Source organism: Mixophyes fleayi, chromosome 5, assembly GCF_038048845.1.
Source record: "Mixophyes fleayi isolate aMixFle1 chromosome 5, aMixFle1.hap1, whole genome shotgun sequence".
Taxonomy (NCBI): domain Eukaryota; kingdom Metazoa; phylum Chordata; class Amphibia; order Anura; family Limnodynastidae; genus Mixophyes; species Mixophyes fleayi.
In genome coordinates, this window is record NC_134406.1 from 39,961,991 (window position 1) to 39,978,490 (window position 16,500).

Sequence of the window (16,500 nt, forward strand, 5' to 3'; positions counted from 1 at the left end):
TTATCAGACGGTGTTTTCTCACCCTCTGCAAACTGAACATGTAAGAAGTGAAGGGTAAGAAGTGACTGCCTGGTCGGTTAATGAACTGCGCCACAGAATAATGATAGTCCTGACGAGAATGTGACCTTTCACATATATTTTAAGGAAGCTAAATGCAGGAGACATTGAAAAGGGATCTGATAGAGTAATATGAAGCGCGCAGTTATAGTGTTCTGTGTATTCTGTATCAGTACGTTACGAAGTAGACTGTGTTCTACCACAAACAACAACAATGTCACTGCTTTGAAACGAGCAAGCCACTGCTTGGCACAAGCTCCTCAGCTCGCTTCACACAAACAGCTCCAACTCACAGGCGCTCTCAGCGGCCATCGACCGCACTAAAACCATCTTGCGAGCGGCTGCTGCCTTATATACCCGTCTAAAAATAGCTAGCCCGTCCCCACCAATCCAAGGGGGGGATTGAAATTTCGAATCGAGCCAATGGCGGCGGCCCTTACGAAAAGGTTTCGTCACGCGAGAGGCATCCCCCAAAGCGCCGGGCTCGCCGATTGGGCGCATCTGACATCATAGAAACGGTGGAGAAGCTAGCGCGCGGCGATTGGCCGCTGTACTGAGCCGGCGTAATGGGATCACGTGGGGAAGGGGGGTAGGCTGGCTTGGAGGTTTGAATAGGGAAGTTTTGCAGGGGTTTACATTTGCAGTCACTTCAGTGTTTGCAAATATTGTCAGCACCACTGAGCAAGTCCTCAGCTCCAGGAGGAGTTAGTCTTGTTTTTTTTCTTTTTAATTGCTATGCAATGACATTTGCATGAAAAACTGGCGTACTTATTCCATTCTACTGGGATCTACCCCTTCAAAGTTGTGGATTATATTTTATTATTACAGCATACACTAGCTGTATGATAGCATTTCTATTTTTTTTTTTTTTTTGCAGATATTCTCTAGATTATATATTAGGTTTTCTTTTGCCATAGATCATGGATGTTCTACCAATGTGCAGCATTTTCCAGGAGCTTCAGATCGTGCACGACACCGGTTACTTCTCTGCTTTACCATCTCTGGAGGAATATTGGCAACAGGTAAATGGAATTTAATTTCATTGATCTCTTACAAAAAAAAAAAAAAAAAGTCACCTAGGTGGTAAAGAGAAGATTGAATTCCAGCAATGTCTATCTTGGTGAAGCAATCTAGTTTTTGCTTTATTTTATTTTTATGCTCCCATTTGCTGACAGCGGGAGAGCAGCCTTGCGCTGCATGTAGTGTATAGGACGGAGATCAATGTTGGTCAGTGACAGCTAAATGCAGCCTCCGTCAACCACAGCTTGGATTTCACTAGTAACTATGCAGCCATTTGGCAAAAAAAACTTTGTGCTTGCAATCGGTCCAAACTACACAGCTGGGTCTTGTCAGCTTAGCAATGGGCTCTGCCAATAGTTATTTCTGTCATTTCATTATATTTTTTTTTTACTACTTTGAGTAGATCCATGGAGTAACCTTTTTCAGCATGCATGGTAATGACTAAATACAGTAGAGGAATTTGTGATTCCCACGATTGGACGATCCTAAATATTAGATTGCAAAACAAGATGGGTTTTTTTTGCCTCCCTCCTCTGTCAAATCTGTTTTTTGTGAAGAATGTGTTTGCAAGTCTGCATTAGTGGTAACAGTATGAACAATGTCATTCATGATCTAATGTGACAGTCTGTGATCAATGAAACAAAAGGCTAATTCTCCTCAAACAAGCCATTGTGCTATAAACCTTTTTTGTAATTATATTGCCCCCCAAACAAACCAGACTCTCTATTGTGGGATCATGTTGTCAAAGGCAAGCAGACTGGATATGCCATTGTTTTTTGTGTGTGTATTAGAATTGACACCACATTGTCCTTCTCCTCCCTCCCAACCTCATATACTGGTTAGATGTTTACTTTTTAACAAAATGAATTAAGAGATCAGTTGTCTGTTTGTTTGTGAGCTACACACTAAAGTGTTACAACCTTCACATTCCTGGTTAATTTGTATGCACTCCCTCCTCCTCCTCCTCCCCATCAAAGAGGCAGATCTTCTGTGTGTGATTGAAATTGATCTCAGTAGCATCCTTCGGGCATTTTAGATCCTGGCACGTAGCCAGGTCTTCTTCCCAGAAGCCTGCAGAGACATTTAAACTATCACAGAGCCCATCTCTTGGTCTCCGCGCTCATCTGAATAATGGAGAATATCAAGCAACTCGATTATTAAAGTTTAACAACATCACAATCAATTGTTTCCCCCCTGCCCTCTGAAGGATCAATAAAATGCATTTTCTCTAAACAGCAAAGCAATAATTATAGAAAAATGTAGCCATTGATTTCTGTAGTTTGTCTTATTTGCTGTGCAATGAGCTGCTACTTTGAATTACTGAGCTGACCACAAGAGGAAATGCAATAGTGCAGTAAAAATGTGCACTCAGATCTCTCCTGGGGCTGGCAGCTAGCTAGGGAAATATGTGTGGTATTTTGATAGCTTGTGTCTGCAGGCCACAGGGTTGAACTCAGCACCCATATCTGTACAAAAATAAATGACTGGTATTTGAAGGAATGGGCAGGATGTTTAATCATGAGGGGGAAAAAATGCTATTTTATATTCGGACTGAAGTATGATGTACTCTATTGTCAAGGTCTCTATCAAAACAAGACCATATCATTATAAATGGCATCTTCAATTAGCAATAAAATACATTGAACTATCTTCGTCTTTACCAGCAGTCTTTTGGCCTGTGGTCAACATTTCAAAAGGAAGTCCCTTTTTTTTTTTTTTCTGGCGTAGTGTAAAAGTAATGCAGATGACTCATCCAGTTATACTGTCGGCCAGCAGATTAAATTCTTGTCCATTGTATGATTTCCAGAAGGGGAGACATTGCTACCGTTTTAAAATAAAAATATATTATTTGTGTGCGTTGTACTAGCTAAATACGTTTCTTCCTTAATTTTTGTGCAACTCTGCTTGCTTCTGCAATTTGCTTATGTTTCAAATGGCAGTTCTGCAAATCGCATTTTGTAAGGTCACTTCTTCCATTTAGTTTCCAAACGGACGTGCGCTGCAATCTACCTTGGATGGGTAGATTCTTGCATGATCATAGCATAGTGGTGAGCTTGCACAGTGTGTCAACTAGACTGTGCCAATCATTCCAATATTGCACAACCTATATTGTGCTATTTACGTCATTATGCACGTTGAATGCAAAGGTTCAGAGATACTGTTCTGTAAAATCCTGTTTTATTTATCAATTATTTTCTTTATTTACCTTCTAGACTTGCCTGGAGTTAGAACGCTACCTGCAAAGTGAACCTTGCTATGTGTCGGCCTCTGAATTTAAATTTGATAGGGAAGAGGACCTTTGGACCAAATTTATCCTGGCATGTGAGAAAAAAGAGGAGCCTGACCCCCAAATTATCTGTATCAAAACTGAGGACATCTCTGACAGTCAAAATCTGGAGACAAATAGTTTGAACTCTGATGTTAGTAGTGAATTATCAGACAGCTCTGAAGAACTTTCACCAACTTCCAAATTTACCTCGGATCCAATTAGTGATGTGGTCATCAAATCTGAACCGTTTAGTTCGTCTGTCACTTCCACCCCACCTTCCTCCCCTGAGCAGGGAAAGGAATCCCCCCATCACTTGTGGAATGCCATTACTGGAGAGCTTCATTCATCTGGGAAAATCCGCTCAGGTACCTTTGTAAAGACTCTTGATCAAGGTAGTCCAACCAGTGGAGAAACTTCACCCGATGGCAGAAAACGCGTCCACAAGTGTCACTTCAATGGCTGCAAGAAAGTTTACACCAAGAGCTCTCATCTGAAAGCACATCAGCGTACCCATACAGGTCAGCAGTGCTTGTTATTTACTGAAAAAGGGGCTTGACAGGATGGAATCCCGTGCTGTCATGTCATTTCACAACCACAGGGTGGAGACCCAAAGCCCATCAGTGATGTCATGGTAGATCCTCTTCTAGAGTGTACTTCCTCATTCTTTTCTGCAGTGAGGTTGAGTTTTGACTACAGAGTGTATCCAGGAAAAGGAATCATAAAGCTTATTCAGTATGATCTTCCCTTATGTTCTAATCGCAGACATATAATACTGTTAAAAATTAAATTAACCTTTTTCCAGTAAATATTTGAGCAGTTTCCTACTTGAACAACACATTGAATCACAATTGTGGCGGACAACTTTTTCACATACTATTTATATATAGTATGATTTTATATTTTAATAGTTATTTTTTAAAAGCAAAATTCAACAATCCTCATGTGTATCAATCACATTGTAAATGTGATGTTACCTATTTAGAATTGGGGTCAATACGTTTGTTTTTGTTATGTATACTCTTTACGCTTGTAGAGCTTTGATGTATGGTTAGGAATTTAGAAGTATTTTGAATGAAGTTACTGATTTTTTTTTTTTTTTTTGCAGTTATGTGTTTCTGTGGGGTGTTTTGTGTTTTTTTACAAGTGGATTTGTAGGGGTTGATTTATGAAAAAAAGTTTATATATTGAATTAAAAAAGCAATAAACACACAGGTGTGTAGGTGTTTGTCACGTTCTAGACACATTTTCAAGTAGTTTGAAGCAGACAAAATCTTGGATAATATTCTCTATGTGCCGTGTATGTTAGTGTGTCCTCAGACGGCTGTATTTATCATTAAAATCCTATTTTGGGCTGCAATGTGAATACATTGTTCAAAAGCTTTTGTCTTGATGAGCCCCTAAAGTAAATTTGCTGTTTTGTGTTTACCTCGCTTTATAATTTCCATTCACTGTGCTGACTTGATCGTGTTGGCATATAGATGTCTGTTGAAATGGAGTTTGCATTGCCTTGGACAATTTTGGCAAATCTACTTTTTTTTTTATGAGCTTACACATTATCCAGTGTTCATGTTGCCTAGAATTAAAAATAACCATTCAGGCAGTGATTGCCTTGCAACTTTATATTTGGCCATATATTGAAACTAGATTGTCTTATTTATGTTTTTCCTTCCACAATAAACTATTGAGTTGAACATTAAACCTAAGCATTGGTTAACTATAGTTTATGGTATTTTTTTTTTTTTTTTTCAGGAGAGAAGCCTTACAGATGTTCATGGGAGGGTTGTGCGTGGCGCTTTGCAAGAAGTGATGAACTGACCAGACACTTCCGAAAACACACTGGTGCCAAACCATTTAAGTGCTCGCATTGTGACAGGTAAGACGATATAAAATATATATTTTTCTAAGATTTCCTTTTCAACTTTAATTTTACTCTGTAATTGAAAACCCTGCACTGCACTGAAGAGTCCTAACAGTGTGAAACAGTCTGCTGGTGGAAATCCTGTGTTATGCTCTAAAGTCCCAGCGGGAGTAGAGCATTGACTCACTCAAAAGGATACAATGTAAATGGCATTTCCCAGAAATTTACTCTACTAAACAATAGTGACTTATTTGCATTAAAGAGAGGAAATGTCTTCTGGACTCTGCTGATCTGAAGGATTGATAGTGTATCCTCATTTGACTAGAACAATCCATCTAGTTTTTTCTGCTCTCCAATAGTAATTATACTTCTTTGGATTTATTTAATTTTTTTATGTGTTTTAGTTGAACATTTCTTGAATATTTCCTTTTGCATAGCTTACAACCGTTTAGTTGCATGTTTTGTTATCTTGTTAGCACTTTCTGACCAGAATATTCTTCCACCAGGTGCTTCTCCAGATCAGATCATTTGGCTCTGCACATGAAGCGACACATATGAATGAATAAGGAAGTCATGTGATTAAAAAAAGCGACTTCAAGGTTAAATTGCCTTGTGCGAGGGATGCGAGTTCCAGCCAAAGCATGCCAATTTGCACCCTAACCAGTTGCCTTCAAGACCTCACTTCTCCGAGGGGCTTTGCAGGGCTTATCAATCGTGTGAGATGCGGCATATCCACCATACAGTGCTACTTCTGGAGCTGACTGGGCCCATGCACTAATGGTGCTTATTCTTCTGAGTGGCTTGTCTTAAGCCGTCGCCGTGAGCATGTGCACTGAGAATGTTAATGATTGGGTGACCGAATGGTGGAAAGGAGCCAATGTTTGAATGTGGAAGATCTCGTTTATTTTTTTTCCTTCTGGTTGAGTTCAGTTGCGAGGGATTTAGAAAAATAAAAACAAAAAAAAAAAAAACGGTTTGAATGTTTGTATGCTATTGCATACTCTTATTTTGGGACAACCATCAATCATTCTGCTTATGGGTGGGCTCCTGAAATGAAGGAAGCGTTGAACCCCAAAAGCAGATGATTCCCTTTCCTGTGTGAGAGGAGCTTTTGTTGTCTGGTGCAGCTATTAAACGTGCAATGTGTCAAAGTAGCTCGTTTTTTTTTTTTACGTGCTACAGCGATTGTCTGTAACCCATTGTATAAGCTGTGTATTTACAAATATAACACAACTATAACTTCATTATAATTAGAAAGGTATTTGCATGGTTCAGGGGAAATGTGTAAGCTTCTCCATTCATTAATCAGGACTGCAGTTAAGATTCCAGTTGAGAGCAGCTAAAATACAATTGGTCTGTTACATTACTTGTGTATAGAATGAAAAATAAAAAATAAAAATAATTAAAAAATAAAAAAAAAAAAAAGTGGAGGAAACCACTATAGCTTAAACTGATTTTCTCATGCAGCTAATTTTTCTATTATTTATGCCTTGAGGACTAATTTCTGGTTTTCTAGCTGTTGACGCACTGTTGTCCTTAAAAATGGTGCCTTATGCAAGTGGCCTTCTCCTACAATGGATGGGGGTCGGATACAGGGGTTTAAGTGATGTAAGCTTACTTAAGGCTCTGTTGTCACCCAGGAGTGTACTTTTTCCCAGACACATAAGGGCTTATGTTATAAAATGGTGCAAGCATGGTTTGTAATCCATGGCAAGCAATCTGGTAATTGGCTTTCATTAATCTGACTACACTAGGGGGTAAATGTACTAACATCCAATTTTGGCAAGTCGCCGCTGTTCGGCGAATTTGCAGTGAAAATTTAAAGCGGCAATGGCTTTAAAGGCATTGTTTTGCCATTAAAGCCATTGCTGCATTAAATTTTCACTGCAAACTCGCCGAACAGCGGTGACTTGCCATAATCGGAAGTTAATACTTTTACCCCTAGATTACCAAAATCTGCTATGGTTGGTTGCTTCCTGGTTATAGCGCAGCTTTGTGTTTTGCACCATGTTATTAAATAAGCCCCCATAGTATAGAAAAATAAATGTACACACATCATGGCAGTGGAACGCAGCCTGAAAAACACATTGTTGCTGTTTGGCTCTTGTGTGTGTGTATGTGTGTTTATGTATGTGTGTCCTTTTTTTTTTTTAAAAAAAAAAAAAAATATTCTGTACTATGTTAGTTGCTCGTGTTATTGTACCTGCTTTTCAAAACACACTGATCTGTTCAGAGCTATTGCTTACACTTTCTTTACATGGAACTTGCACATATGTATCTGTACATGCACTTAATATGTAAAATGCTCATATACTTGTCAAGGTACAGAATGTGTTTGTTTAAAAGGAAAAAAAAAAAAAAGTTATCCTTTTAATGTCTGAACTTTATTTAAACCTGACATCCACCAAAGCAAATATATAACGGGCAACACTTTTTTCTGTCTCTGCTACACAATACGATAAACGTGCACTCTACAGCCGAAAATTTACAAGGCGTATAGCTTTTTAGGAGGATTTTTGAAAATTTATTTGGGTGCAAGCCTTTGTAGTCTTAGGTCACTGAGTGTTAAGAGCTGTATTAAGAGTTTGAAATATATTTTTGTAATATGTTATTTAATGTCTAAAGAAAAATCCTGTAACTGTAGAATAAAAATAACAGTTGGTATCCTGAGCATTTAGATTTTAGCTATCATTTTAGTCATTTTCTCACTGTAGAAATGGAAGAAAGTTCTGCATGTTTTTGCAGTAAACTTTGAACTTAAGTACTGCCACAAGTAATGCTAAACAAACACAATTCTGATCTAGCATTATTTGAAAGCAACGTTGAGAGGTACCTTTGGAACAAAATACATGTGCAATTGTCCATGATTTAAGGAACAATGCACACACTAAAGACAGCATATATCAATATTGACATTTTCAATGGGAAATCCCTTTTCTATAGATATAACATTTTTTAGGTGGCTTGGCGAGTGCCAGTCTTGCTCTTACTGTGCATATGCTCTCGTCAACCATTTTGTTGTAGCCCTGCATGTTTTATACTGTAGATCAGTCCATCTGAAATCTCTCCTATGGCCAAAGTATTAACGGGCAAAGCAACCTATCCTGCATGCAACAGCATTGCCCCTATTTTTCAGTTTTGTTACTAAACCTGAAATTACAAATTGACACCAATTTGGATCCAAGCAGAATTAGGGCTTGTACTCAGGACCGATTTGAAATCAAAACTCAAACCAGCCACCGCTGAAAACCAACAACAATCCATCAATATTGAAATCCCTTTCTCTAAAATATATATATTTATGGAGAGATAGAGCAGGAGAAATACAAGACAAGCCCTAGGAGAAAATGAAAAGCAAAAAAATACTAAACTAACATTTTTAAAAAATGCAGAGATTGCTAATGTGTCTAAACCTTTAGGGCATGTGTCTTATTATTAGTCAACTCCCTCCCCTGCAAAATATGAAGTGCAATAACACACAGCAACTGGAAATTTTCTCTCATTATTCCAATTATCAGAGTGGTCAAAGTGGATTTGGTTGCTAAACGTTACTATGCTTTTGCACCATGCCAGTAAATTGCCTCCCGCGATTAGGTTTTTATTGTGCAACGCAGTGGTTGATTGTTTTTCAGAACGGAAATTAAAACATTAAAAAAAAATACTTGGATTCTCCCATGGCTTTGCCAGAAGTCCCTCCGTTTCAAGGCAGTGCTTTTATAAAGTTATAATCGCAACGTTTTCTTTCATACTAGAAAGAATTGTTTGCTTTGCCATCATGCTGCAAATGCTGTCTTTAGTATGTGAATTACCCATTATGGCAGTATTTAGTTTTTTTGAGGTAGATTTACTAAAATTGTCTTAAAACCTATTGGCCTAATAACTAACACTTTGTTTTTAAACTTACTGTGTAAGTAAATTGTCATTCTCCGTTTGGTTTTGGCATAAAACCAGTTAAGCCGACTCCTTCACATTTTTCGGTTTCACATGGTTGCGTGGACAAGGGTTAGAAAATAGTCTTTGTATAAGCCAGAGACTGAGTAGCATTTCAGAACGCCTCCTTTTGAAGTGCTACAAGTTTAGCCATAATAATCGCAAGAAGATAAACAATAGTGCTTAACATGCACTGGCCTGTCTTGCTTGTAAAATGCCATCAGCATTCTTTTGAATAGGGTGGGGTTGTGTGAATCTCCTAAATAGCAATGCCTATAATTTTCTTAATGAGAAAATACACTCTGTTCAGGTGATAACTGAGCCTCAGTCAAGCTGATGGGAGGGGGGAGGGATGTACATTTGCTTGAAATTTGGGGAAAATGTTTATTAGTGAAAAATTTATTTCCATTTTATTATTTTTTTATTTTTTTCCTGAAACACCCTGTTATCTAAAAAAAAAAAATCTTTGTAAGATTTTTGTAAGAAAAAAAACGAAAAAAAAATTTGTTTTACAAGATTTTATTTGAAAATTGTTTTTTGCAAGATTGTTATATTTCTGTATGAATGTATTTTTTATTGGAATAACATAAAAAAAAGAATTCCTATCAGATTTGTCGTTTTGTTTTTTATTTGCATTTAAATGTCTTCCATAGCATTTTAGACCATACATTGGTTATGTTTGCAGACATATTACCACTTGTTAGCTCATACTATGTCCTAAGGTCCCAAACTAAACTGCTTGCCATTTGTTCCCATTTAACCCTGCCTGATTGGGTTTCCTGACTTAAAGGACAGTTTGCGCTTGTTACCATGCTAAATTTGGTACATGCATTCTGACAATGTAGTATGTTAGCTTGCTATAAATATATGAATGGCAGGGAGCAGAGAACTTGTGAATCTGAAACCTCCGGGAGGAGCAAAGCATTTAATTAAAGAAAACCAAGGTTTAATTAAAATTTCAAGCAGTTTTAATTGTGTAATAAGCTGTGTCGTTAATTAAAGTTAGTCTACCGACGCTAGCACACACTCAGTAGGAGTTAGAGCTAACCTAAAGAATATAGAAATATAAGATTTAAGGAACCACTTAAAGAGAAAGTCACAGTTTGTGAATTACCAATGAAATTCCATTCATCTGCCTAGGAGAGCGTTTGTTAAATAGCTTCCTCTGTATGATAATGATTCAACTCTGTTCCTAATTCCAGCTGTGTCTTGCCCTGTGCTCTTTCATGGTTTGGCTGCCTCCATACCTGGTAAAGGATGGGGAAGCTGCTCAGGGGAACAGATTTTATTTTATTATTATTTTTTTACTTTGTAAAAAATAATGTTATAAATTAAATGGAAGTCCCCAGCCTGGTGGCAGCTTCTCTTTGTAAGATAGAAGACAATCCAATATTTTTACTTTATTTTATATATCGGAACCATATTTTGCAGCTGTGTACATCCAGAGGATTTTATTCAGGCATGTTAGGCTCTGCCCCAGTGGAGTTTACACTTTAATTAAACACACACGCCAGTTTAGTCTGAAGCTATAATTATACTGTATTTGTAATACATAGTTAGTGTTTGTTAAAATGTGGAAGTTCTCCAGAAGTTAAACGGTACACACTACAGGTTTTTCATCCAATTATCGCGCCAATCGCACAATAAACGACCAATTGGTAAGAAATTGCATTAGTGTGTGCGCTTCCACAATCATGTTTTATCACACCGAAGCACATTGTGTCGTTTGATTTCAGTTCATAAACTTCCTAAAAATCCAGATCAACGATGTAACAATGACGGCTAAATGTGGAAGTGTGTATGCACTCATGACCACCAGTGTAGGCAGATCTCCAAAGAGTGTGCAGAGTCACAATCTATTCAGCAGATGGTTATGACAGATGAAGAGCACAGATCTTAAGGTAAATCATGTAGGTGTGTACACATGAATCTATGCTCATCGGACTTTCAGTCGTTGGTAAAATCACTACAGAGATTAAATCGCATCTGCAGTCACTCCTGTATTGTGTACCCAGCTTTAATATATGGTACAATGCAAAATCATATGGATATTACCAGCCACTGAAGAGTTCTGGGACCATTCCAGGATAGTGCTTTTATATAGGGTTCAATATTCTTTCTAACGCATAATAACCACTGAAGTGGCCATGTCAGAAATCACTGATTGTAACCAAAGAGATCAGAACTTGCTGTTTATAAAAATATTAACTGAAATGTATACACATGAACTTTGCCTCTCCACTTCACAAGGCAATCTGATCCTAAGTTTACTGCACAGACAAATATTTTGATTGTAACGATCTACTAACTATGTGATTCTTCAACACAATCATGTGAGTACAGCAGACATGTTACAACTTGCTCATGTTAAGTAAACCATTTCTATATCTTATAAATATCCATATTCATGTGTTTTGGGATCAAATGTAAAACTAGGTGTTATTTTGGGGTCCTCCATGAATGGTAAATATATGGCTCAGACATATATAAATGCAAACATCATATTATCCTTTATATTGTGCTGACATAATATGCAGCGCTGTACATTGAGGGGATCATGCTACAAACAAATCACATACAATGACATGGAACAGAAGGTAAAGATGACCCTGCTCATATGAGCTTACAATCTAAGGGGTGGGGAACAATTGATACATAAGGGTAGCAAATTAACAGTTGCATCTATTGGTAGGCAAAGTGTGTGTGGCTATTGCAATGCAGAAACATTATCAGCCACCAATTTTAGAGCCCCAATTGGCGACTGATATTCCTATGAAGCTACAAGTGGTGTGGTAGGATTGGAATGGACAAAGACATTGGAAGGTGGAGACATAAAACAGGAGCTAATCTTTGTAGAAATCTTAAAGGCAGCTGCTGCCATGACTGCTCCAAAAAGTACATAAATTAAGCCTATCTTCTTTTCTGGGTCTGTGTGCCCACCACATTTGCTTAGTATCATGCTCTCTGCTGGACACAGAGCTAATGCACTTGTTCACAGAAGCTGCTGCCACCAAGGAAGCAGTGGATATCACCAGAGGAGGAGCAGAGGTGGACACAGCAATGACAGCTGAAGTCACTGGATCCAGCAGCTGATCTGAGTTGGCGTTCCATTAGATCTGTCCTTGGTGTGATGACCCTTGTTATTAAGTGTACAGAAGACATGAGAACAAGTGTTTGAGTTTAGTGAACTTTTGAAGCATTGGTTCTCAAGCCTGACATCAGAAGCTCCCCTCTGTGTAAGTTTTTCTTCTATTTGGCATACAGATAGGTGTATAGTACACATTCTATAATATGCATGTGTACTTTGTACAATTAAGCCAAAGGCAGGAGTTTGATGTAACAATAGAAAATGGCTCAGATGAAGCAGGGAGATGAAGGAGAATCTGTAGGAACAAGTAACTGTTTAATTTAGCTGTGTGGCCACTTCTGTCATTGTGCGTGGAATGTTGAAGGCGGAAGCTAGATTGTATGGGGTCAAGTAGTGAATTAAACAAAGAGACAGAGTCAAATGTTTGTTTACTAGCCAGGTAAAGTAGCTTACAGATGTGGGAAGTGGGGAGATAGGATGTTGGAAAAAGAATCCTCAAATCAGGAAGCATGTATACGGCCTTTTTACAAATCTATTAAGTCTTTTAACAGTAGCTGTCACTTCCCGTTAAAAACAAAGCTGGGACATGATCTTTAACCTCCAATGTACTACGTCTAAACAACTAATGTATTTTGCATCTTGTACCACCAGAGCTAGTGAGAGAGAGCTCAGCACTCCTTATATGGCCATACCTGAGCAGCCAGCCGTGTATTGCACGCACATCGTTTGCACAACAGCAGACGTGCTGCTCACACTTGAATTGCAGTTGTTTTTTTGAAAAAAATAAATAGAAAGAAAGCAAAACAGCGTAACTTGTACGGGCAAATTTATGAAATTTATGAAGTTGCTTCAAAGGTGAAAATAAATCTGCCCTACAATAATATCAAATAATCATGCATTGTCTTACCTGCCCTGGACAGATAGTGTCTGATTGGTGGCAATGATTTTAGTGCATATCTACACCTTTCAGCAATGTTAGAAAATAATCCTCACTGGTCTAACAGAGGAAAAGTAGAGTGATCAGAATGGTGAAAGACATGTTTTGCCTGCATATGAATTGCACCAATGATGTCTATCTAAACAGACCTGTCTTGCAAACTGGCCGCCTAGGCTGTACCAGGGCAGGGCAGGCTCTCCCTGCTAAAGTTGTTCTAATACTGTCATTGCACATGACTCACTTGCTGTACATGGATATCACACACCACTTTCTTCATAGTATAAAATTAATTATATGACATGGGAATTTTACAAATGAATATGTCCCTTGGAAAACTATTAAGAACTGCTTGAAAACCTCACCCCCCTCCCAGAGATTAGGCTGGGGGCTTGGTGCTCTTTACAGTCCTAAGAAAAGCAGAGTACAACAGCTTCTAAAGTTGGGTACACACTACACTGTTTTTGTCCAATAATCGGCTCAAACAGCCGACATACGACCGCTCGTTCAAAAGTCGGGTCAGTGTGTGCAGTGACACGATGGTCGAAAGTCTGCCCCAATGGACGCTTATCGCCTCATTTGGTTGGTCGTACCGTTTAATATTTTCGTTTCCGTTGTGTAGTGTGTATATGTCAGGCGCCGTCTCCGCACTGACACTTGGGGCAGGAGACGGACGCCTGCACCTTCCAAGCAACCATGTCCTGTTGCCTAGCAGCGGGCAGCTATCTCTGCTCACCTGTCTGCAGCCAGCATGTCTTACCGCCAAAATCTCCCTAACCCTATCAGGAGGCACCTTAGGGTATATAAAGCAGCCTCTGACACATGTCTAGTGCCAGAGTATTTGGTCTTCAGCCTTGCTCCAGCATTTGTTCCTGTGTTGCTGTTATTTGGATTCTGACCCGGCTTGTTCCTGACTTCTCCTTCGGTTCCTGATTCTGGCTTAGACTGATATTTGGTATTGACCCGGCTTCCTGACCATTCTCCTGCTTCTGATTTGGCTATATCCGTTCCTCTGGTTGTGACCCGGCTTGTTGACTACTCTTCCATCCTGCATCCTGGTGGGCTATCACCGCTGCCTCAATTGTTACTTCGCCAGCTGACTGATACTGAGGGCCGCGACCTGCACGTCCCTTGTAGCGAAGTCCATACCTCCTTGCGGGGGTTCCTGGTGAAAACCAGGGGTGTGTTATACTCCGCGCCTCAGTACTCAGTAGCGCCAACTGCTGGCAGGTGTCATCAATTCCACAGAGTAATTCTGACAGTATAAACTTCCAACCGATCCACAACAGGGAGTACGAAATTACAGTCATTGCTCACGACAACATGGCTGTAAAAAGTCGCTAAAGGGACGTCCGCTCTTCCCTTTATCGTCCTAAACAAGGCTAGTGTGCATGCAGTCCATGGACCGAGCGATTGGACCATCAATCGCATGTAAAATCGATCGGCATAAAAAGCTGGTCGAAATTTCTGTAGTGTGTACCCAGCTTTACAGAGGAGAAAGAGCCCATGGTCAGACTTTTATAGTTAAAATCAAAAACCATAGTGCCTTATTGTAAACACTCCTGGGGAGATCAAGGTCAGGCACAGCCACACACATATCACACATATCAACTTTAAATTTCAGTGTACAAATATGCTATCAAGTATTTGTGTGCTACATGAAAAAACAGTCAGTATTTAACTTATGTGCAAAACAGAATACTAATTTGCACCCCTTGCAATGTAACATGGTTTTGTCCAGGAGTCTGAAATAAGAATCCTCTTCATTTAAGATCCTTAATGAATCAGGCCCCACGTCCTCATTTGACGAGGCCACACCTCAAATGTGGCATACCTATTTCTAATGCTGAAAATCAGGACTTAAGTCTGAACCTTTATTTACAATATTCAGTTCATCACTGAGGCATGAGACACATCATCAGTAGTCATTACCTATCTGAAATTCCCTTATTCCATCTTCAGTCCTTTCCTTTAACTCTGTACGTCTACAATACTGAAGATGAGAGATTTTCCAGCAAAAATCAAGTTTCGGTGATTATGTGCAAATCACCTCTCCAAGGTCGTGCTGACTGTAATATTCACAGATGGGAACAGAAATGCCTTTTATGTGTCATTTTGAACAACAATTTTTTTTTTTAAAAAGTCAGAAAAAAAATGTAACGTTTCCATTTGTATATTATTAAAACATATTTTGATTAGCCAAAAATAGAACTATTGGCCAAATATCACAAATTGCAAGTTGAAATGACCAGCAAATAGCCCATCTTTATTCATTGCCTGTTTTCTTCCTGTGCTTGCTCTTTTGTAAATATAAATATGTTCCAATGTGCTATTAATTAATGAGTAATAATGTATGCGAGACAACCTTGTATTCTTCACAAATACAAAGGACAAGCAGATTTTTCTCTCTCAATGTGGATCCTGCGTTATTATCTTGGCATATGCCTTTTACTTCTGTATGTTATGAATGCATTGTACAGTGTTCGTCTCAGAATATTAGTAATAATAATAAATACATTTGTTTTTCATCTTGTTAATATTTATGTTTGGATGCTCTGTTGACAATAAAATACATTTGCTTTTCATCTAGTTATTATTTATAATAATAAATAACCACCAATAAGGCGCTCTAGAATCCTTAGTGCAGCCGAAATCCTATTCACAGGGTATACATCTGATGAAAACAATAATGACAATTAAATATAGAACATTCAGCGCATATAGATTCTCATAGGTTACAGACAATATAAAAATTGTTATATAGACAGTTCATAATCAAAGTCTCATTCTTATAACAAAGAAAGAGTGGCTGTTTCCATGACATAGGTATTATCTACCAAGTGGTGAACACCTTCCCGTCACCTTCCGTGGAAAATAGTGAAAAAATGGATTCCTACCAGAAATCCTGATAATATGGGCACGTAGGATAACAAACGGACTTCTCTCGATATCACGACTCCCAGAATTATTTCCACCTTAGTGTTTCTTCTCCAATAATGGTACTCACGTCCAATGATGTTAGTATAAAGAGAAGACAGACTATGGCGTGATATCATTTAAAAAGCTTCTAAATTTTATTAAATTCCACATATAAAAAGGATAGAGTGTGAGTGCTCATACCGGAAATTAGATCTTTAAAGCGTTCTGTACAGAAATCAGATGTTATAATCACGGGAAAATCTTTCAGTTCATATGCCTTCAGATCAATGATCTGAAGGCATATGAACTGAAAGATTAGTAGTAGTTAACATGTATTTAAGAAAGGTCTGCGGGTCAAAACCTGTAATTCAATAGTTATTGTGTATAGTGCTGATGACAGGGGATAGTGTTGCCGGGGACCCCTT

The 16,500-nt window shown here is 38.5% G+C and overlaps 1 protein-coding gene across 1 annotated transcript; it reads left to right on the forward strand.

The window, feature by feature from the left end:
* The first annotated feature begins 686 nt into the window (after nucleotides 1-686).
* KLF6 (KLF transcription factor 6) lies at nucleotides 687-8,868 on the forward strand. Its single transcript, XM_075212071.1, has 4 exons — nucleotides 687-1,079; nucleotides 3,291-3,864; nucleotides 5,096-5,219; nucleotides 5,711-8,868. Exons 1-4 carry the CDS (start codon nucleotides 978-980, stop codon nucleotides 5,760-5,762), a joined length of 852 nt encoding a protein of 283 aa, XP_075068172.1. The 5' UTR covers nucleotides 687-977; the 3' UTR covers nucleotides 5,763-8,868.
* Nucleotides 8,869-16,500: the final 7,632 nt, after the last annotated feature.

Excerpts from the sequence above, each read along its gene's own strand:
- KLF6 (XM_075212071.1), top strand. The coding sequence starts at position 978 with ATGGATGTTCTACCAATGTGCAGCATTTTCCAGGAGCTTCAGATCGTG. Across the intron at positions 3,865-5,095 it reads ACATCAGCGTACCCATACAG|GAGAGAAGCCTTACAGATGT; the intron begins GTCAGCAGTGCT and ends TTTTTTTTTCAG. Across the intron at positions 5,220-5,710 it reads AAGTGCTCGCATTGTGACAG|GTGCTTCTCCAGATCAGATC; the intron begins GTAAGACGATAT and ends TTCTTCCACCAG.